We start from the raw sequence: 7263 nt of genomic DNA, 5'->3' as shown, positions 1-7263 counted from the left end.
ATCACACTTGTCAAACCCTCTGCACACAAGTCCAATGACTTTATAACTTTCGTGTAGGCCCAGCAGTTTGCAGACATACAGCACAGATAATACTCAGGAGAGTGAATTATAGATAATGGTAGTGGGAGGGTGTTGTACTTTCCTGCTTCTCTTTTTCGCCACTCCTAGGAAACATTTCTGGAGCGCCATTGCTTTTGCCTGTTAGTGCTTGCAATGTTGGGAAGAAAACTATATGACAACAATAGTGTTTAATGTAACTGGCCTTTCTAACAGTACAACTGGCCCCAGCTTGGCCCCCCATGGTCTAGAACATCCCCTAGTTGCAAATCAAATCAAGACAACAGCCTTTTCATAAGGCCCAGTGGCGGACTCATGCTGTCTGAGGCCATCAAATGTCAGCACTCATGGAATGCCTCTTGTCCGATGAAAGTAGACTTACTTGGTTGTATGTGGACAAAGCCGCCCTCCTTAGTGCATTCACCCTTGTTTCCATAGCTATTGTGGTCTCAAACTAGCATAACTACATATGTGGCCTACACATACATACCGTAAGTTAATTGGAGTCATGGTTCATAAGAAGATAATTGTAAGTTTTTCAAAATGTTCACCATACATGGCAGACTGTATGTGTCACCACTGTATGGTTTCCCATGATAAATAAGGCATGTATAGTTTCCGACATTTTAGACTCATGGAATGGAAATTACAATGTGAGAACTTTTTACCATTGCATGCAAAATCGGAAATGCAATTACACAAAGGTCCACAAGGTCCTATGCTAAAAACCAAGGAGTGAGGGTGGGGCCTTGGTCAGCCCACAATTTTCAGAAAGGATGTGTGTGCGTCTCGCCAAGCTTGCGCGTGTGTCATGGGGCACTGAGAGTCTGTGAGAATTTGGAGCGTGCGTGCTGTGGAGTAATTCAATTAAATTCTATCATATTTTGACATATTAAGGTGAAATTGCGTCTGGTACTTCAGAATGATGTAATCTTGAAGCCAATAAGGTTTGAAAAACCATCAGTCAAAATTATATTTGACTTATTGACACAAAGATATTGAGGCAATGTGGACATTTACATAAATACACCCCTTTCAGCCATTTATATTGCATTTCTTATTCCATTTCACCCTATATAAAGACACGTATTCTACACATCTGTAACAAATTTCATGAGGAGTATGGTTTTGAAGGTTGTACCAAATTTGGACAGTACAGCAAAATCTATCATGGCGGACCTTATGGGTCCTTGAGGCTTTTTTGTTCCCCATGAAAAATAAGGCATGTATACCAATTTCCAGGCATTTTGGAGTAATGGGGCGCTGGCTAAATCACTTAGACTTTGGCCGTGGCTTATAGCGCCACCTATGGGCGTACATGGGCCACTAGCCACCTGGGAGTAGTGAGTGACCTGTTTGGGCCAAATTTGAAAAATCGTGTCAAGGACTTTTTGAGCTATTGAGCCATTTCACAGAGAAATATAATAAGAAGAATACTAACAAAAACAATAGGTTCTCTCCTGCCGGAGGAACCCTAATAAAGAATAAATATATATGAGAGAGAACAATGGTTGTGCTCGCCGAAGGCTTGAGCACACCCAATTAGGTTTCCACTTAAGATATAAGCTAGATTCCTGTCCAGATAGTGGGGTATCTGATACAGAGCACCAGAGGTGGAAAAAGTAAAAAAATATTGTTCTCAAGTAAAAGTACCAATAATTTGATGAAATATTACTCAAGTACAAGTGAAATTACCTATCTGAAAAATTACTCAAGTAAAAGTAATAAGTAGTTCATTTAAAATGTACTTTAAGTAAAAGTTACTTAGTTACATAAAAAAACAAAACTGTTCAACGGGGCGGGGGGGGGGGGGGATCTCTTCCATGTAATGAAAATAGGACAAGGGGTCATAAATTGTTGTTAATTAAAGAAAAATCTATACAAATCTATACAAATGCAATAACAACATAAAACATGTCACATATGACATGTAAGACCCTTTTAAATGTATAATGTGTTTAGTACAGAACATCCCTTAAAACGTTTTCAGAACAATCAATTGAAAGTGAAAGTACCATACATTGTTAGTTCTGAGGGCCATCCTTCTTTTCTTCACAAACATAAACAACAGTTAATAAGTACATCAAGGCCAAATCAAGTGTTTGACTCAATAAATGACCAAAATATAACTAAAATCTCTGTGTCAGGGAAATTTTAGAAAAACAGCTAAATACTCTGATGGCAGGCTGGGTGCTTTATGTCTAATACTTGTAAAATTGCTACAGCCAACAGTTAACACAGCCAGGCAGCTACAGCGCTACACTCTGGGGGCATGTTCATGAGCCTCCATCATGTTCAACCCCAGAGTGTAGCGCTGTAGCTGCCAGGCTGCGTTAGCTGCTGGCTGTAACAACTCGAGCTACGTAAAACCGATTGTTTTCTGGCTTTTTGTCCGTAGGCCCTACCGCCAGATGATGATCATTCGTCACTGTAGTGGTTACAGGCGCAATTCTTTTTCTTCCTTTTGGTTTCGGCTTTTCGGTTTAGTCAAGTTTTTTTTTTTTTACTCAACAGATGGGATTTGTTAGCCTGGTCCTAACCAGACTCTCGTACATTTCATTTGTACAGAGAGTCTGGCCTCGCTCCATTGACAAGCGTTGACTTCCTTGTAGGCGGGTACTCTGTTGAAGTTTAAAACTATTGGATCTGCCCAGAGCCACTCTGATCTGCCATAACCAATCGCTAGCGTTCGCCTTAGCCAATTCCTTCACCACTACTGTAACAGAGCTAGCTGCCGTAGCTGGAAAATCTAACTGTTCCCGAACCCCGTGGGGAGGAGGGCCACAACATCACGGCCACCAACAAAACTCAGCAAAACTTGTTCTTGCTCCGGCGTTAGCGAATGGCTTTGCTCGCATCTTTCTCCGCCGCCATTACGGAACTACAACACAAACTAGCGCACGACATCAACATCATCGTTCTCAGCCACTCCCTCTGTTCGCTGATTCTCCGGTAGAAAATCAACCTGAAGAATCTGACTTACGTACCTCATGGCCAGACCTATGTACAGAAGCAAATACATTTGAGCGGAAGTACGTAGGAGGGCAGAGCCAGGCTAGGGATTTGTAGCCTAAGGTAGCAAAATACAATACTTCACTCAAAACGTAATCAAGTACATTTTAAATTACCGATTTTAAAAACTACTTGAAAAATTAAAAATACACAACAAACCCACTCAATACAGTAACGTGAGTAAATGTATTTCGTTACTTTCCACCTCTGCAGAGCACTCCATAGTTGGAGTGCTCCTTCAAATGTATCTGCAGCCACAGGCAACCAGCAGAGGGCAGTACAACTGCATCTATGCATGTTCTGCCTAGGTGGCTTTGTTACAATGGCCTAATTGTGTCTTGTGAAAGTCTTTCATTCTGGATGAAGCAAATCAGTCAACTGTTAAACCAATTAATTTTGCTTTCAAACTAACCCCCATTCTACACAAAATGTGAATAGTATGAAACATAATACAAACATTTTTACTGCACTATATGCACATTAGTCTCAAGTCCTCCACCATCATCCATGTGCCCAAAAAGCCAAGGCCAACAGGACTTAATGACTACAGACCCGTCGCCCTGACCTCTGTGGTAATGAAGTCTTTCGAGCGCCTGGTGAGCACCGGATCGCCTGGTGAGCACCGGAACTCCTCAGGGCTGCGTCCTTTCCCCTCTGCTCTTCTCCCTGTACACCAACAGCTGCACCTCCAGTCATCTGTCTGTCAAACTTCTGAAGTTTGCGGACGACACCACCCTCATTGGGCTCATCTCTGGTGGGGATAAGTCTGACTATAGGTGGGAAACGGACAACCTGGTGACCTGGTGCAGCCAGAACAACTTAGAGCTCAATCCTCTTAAGACAGTGGAGATGGTTGTGGACTTCAGGAAGAATACAGCCCCACTCACCCCCATCACCCTGTGCGACTCCCCAGTCAACACTGTGGAGTCCTTCCGCTTCCTGGGCACCATCCTCTCCCAGGACCTCAAGTGGGAACTGAACATCAGTTCCCTCACCAAAAAAGCACAACAGAGGATGTACTTCCTACGGCAGCTGAATAAATTCAACCTGCCAAAGACAATGATGGTGCACTTCTACACAGCCATCATTGAGTCCATCCTCACTTCCTCCATCACCATCTGGTACGCTGCCGCCACTGCCAAGGACAAGAGCAGACTGCAGCGTATCATCCGCACTGCTGAAAAGGTGATCGACTGCAATCTGCCTACCCTCGAGGACCTGCACACCTCAAGGACCCTGAGGCGAGCGAGGAAGATTGTGGCCGACGATTAAGCCCTCCCACCCTGGCCACTCCCTGTTCCAGCTACTCCCCTCCGGCAGAAGGCTGCGGTCCATCAGGACCAAAACTTCACACCATAAGAACAGTTTCTTTCCATCCGCTGTTGGCCTCTTCAACAAGGCCAAGGGCTCACACTGACTTTAAAGACTTAATCACAATCTGCACAATGACACCTTGCCACATTGCAATTTGCACTATTTGTACTATTTGTGTTTCTTGTACTATCTACATTTAGTCATTTTAGCAGACGCTCTTATCCAGAGCGACTTACAGTACTATCTGTATTTTTATATTGTAAATGATGGTTACTTTATATTGTATATTTATTTTATATCCCCTTAGTATTAGATTGACTTTGTTCCTTTTGTATAGTTAGACCACATATTTAAGTTTTAAGATGTTTTTTTTATGTTTAATGTATGCACCTTCCTGCCAAAGTAAATTCCTTGTCTGTGCAAACTTTCATGGCGATTAAAACCCTTTCTGATTCTGATTCTGATTACCTCATGCATTTAACAAAATCAGACCCATGGATTGATAAAGTAACCTAATGCACTCGTTGCCCAACTTAAAATGTTATAATGCCTCAACATCATGTTGTATTTGAACTAGATAGAGCCAGGTGTGACAATCAGGCCTCCAGTACTCAGGTGTACTTAAGCCAGTCACTCCCTTCACTCCTGGGGAAGTCTTGTTAATATTGTGCTGACAATTCCAAACAATTCTGACATTGATACTTTGTTATACCGATCTTGTTTTTTCACGCTACCTTGCCTCTGCTCTCCCTGTATTATACCTAGATGCTGTCATCCCGACCTTGCCTGTCCCATGGAACCTGAGCTTGCCCTGGCCTTCGTCAACCAATCCGCCCCCACCAGACTTGCACTTGTGACCTGACTACCCTGTCGGATCTCCTCTTTTGCTCTGATTATCTGTGTGACCTCTGCTTGTCTGACTATGCCTAATAAAACCTGCACCAGGATCCGGTACCCTCTGTCCTGAGAGTCTGTCCGTTACACCAGGGATGTCCCGACTACTACTAAATGTCATAATTGAATGTTTGATAACTTATATTGTGTGATGTGTGACAGTATACAACAGTTAAAGATCCTGTAAAGCAAATTCCCTGATTTGCTTCTCAGTACATTATATGCGTGTGAAATGAGTTCCTGAAAGCATGTGCAAAGCGCGAAAACTTAGACCGTTGAACAGTTTCTCCTCCATTTTCAGCTCAGGTTTTGTATTGGCGGCGCCAAAACCCGACCGATCTACGTCACAGCGACCGATTGAAACTAATTTTCAATTCCACTTTACAGGATCTTAAAAAAATGTGAATTTGATAACCACTGCACCATCACCAGGGATGTAAAAAATAAATCCAACTGGGATTAGTCTTTTATTCAAATGCAGCATGCAGACAAGGTTACAACAAAGGATCATTAGTAAATGTTGCCATAAATCTGTATCTTGTTGTACTATGTGTGTCTGTCAGTCCTGTTCTACACCTGGCTGCTGTGTGGTTCACAATAAGAGTAATGTATGTGTTTAAATGTACAATAGTTTGGCAGCATTTCCAATAGAAAATGACCACAAAAAATGGTGGACGTCTACATTTGTTCTTGCCTTTTAATGTCAGATTATAATGCCAGCAAGCCCCTTGTTGTTGCTCCTTCAAAAAACTATATTTGTCCATTTTTTTCAGGTTTCACAGTTTGGGATTTTGTATATAGAACAGCTAATTGTTTGACATTAATAAAGTATAAAACACAACAACCAATGGATAAGAATACTTAAATAATGTATGTTCATTTGATAATTTTTTTTTATCCTGGGTCACTCTGATGAGATCATGTGGGAAGCATCATCAACATCATGAGAAAGGTCCATGTGTCTATTGGTTGCATTTTCGAGCTTTTCACCAACTCTTAATTAATTAAATAACATACAAAATCAAGATACATTAGAGTACTTTATATTTATAAGGGCAGCTGAAAGTCAAGAATTTTACCTGATGTTTGCATCAAACTGCCACATAAGCTTATGCAATCATTCTGTTTGGTCTTCACTGCAGACTTTTTTGTTTTGTGTACAGGATGTGGTGTAGCAGCTTCCTGAGTAGCAGAGGTATGCAGGGCGCATTAAGTCGTTTGCCTTTCTGTCATGCTTCTGCATTGTACACACGCTAGAGTAGACTTCTGATAGTTTACTGGCATTCATTTCAGAGTTAGAGTATTAATATTAGGATTGGCTTTCGTGGATATGGCTGGATGGACAATAAAACTGTATTGGAGTAATCAATAGCCTAATTACTTGTCTGAGGATCAGTGTGGTCAGAGAAGACACTAAGGTTAAAGAGAAAGGGTAGGTACATGAAATGGCATCCATCATCATGCGCATCCTGCACTTGGGAGCTGAGAAAAAGAAGGTCAAATACTATGAGAACTTACAAAGGGACATTGACCCACGAGAGACATGGGAGACACAGGGAGAACTTGGAGATGGGGCCTTCGGGAAGGTCTATAAGGTAAGAATGCTGTAAATAGTGCCCCAATACTTAAGACCTCTATTTCATTAGAAAATCCCAAATGACTAAGCTGGTAAAGAATATAAAAACATATAAACAGAGATGAAAAAAGACAATTTTGAACAGTAAAACCTGAGGCGATGTCTTTCATCTATTAGTTGAATTTAGTCAGATGTACAGCCATTTATATTTTAGGGTTATGGCTAACTCTAATGTCTATAATTAAATCCATGATATTCCCTTTTCTTCACAGAATTACTTACTGTACATCAACCTTAGGTAAAAAGCTGATTATTTCAGTTCTGCCTGTACTGCATTATTACATTTGTATTTATAATACGTTTGTTATGAGAATGTCACCTTGCACCTCGATGCTATTTTTCACCTTGCC

General features: G+C 41.4%; 1 protein-coding gene across 1 annotated transcript in view; it reads left to right on the top strand.

The window, feature by feature from the left end:
* Nucleotides 1-6536: 6536 nt before the first annotated feature.
* The window catches only part of si:dkey-81j8.6 (serine/threonine-protein kinase 10), a 61661-nt gene continuing 60934 nt past the window's right edge, over nt 6537-7263 (top strand). Inside the window, exon 1 of the mRNA XM_067233629.1 lies at nt 6537-6872. Coding sequence (XP_067089730.1) covers nt 6723-6872 — 150 coding nt within the window. The 5' untranslated portion in view covers nt 6537-6722. The remainder of the gene's footprint in view (nt 6873-7263) is intronic.

Source organism: Osmerus mordax, chromosome 1 (assembly GCF_038355195.1).
Source record: "Osmerus mordax isolate fOsmMor3 chromosome 1, fOsmMor3.pri, whole genome shotgun sequence".
NCBI lineage: Eukaryota > Metazoa > Chordata > Actinopteri > Osmeriformes > Osmeridae > Osmerus > Osmerus mordax.
The sequence above is the reverse complement of the archived record's forward strand: the minus strand, read 5'-3'. Positions and strand labels throughout refer to the sequence as shown.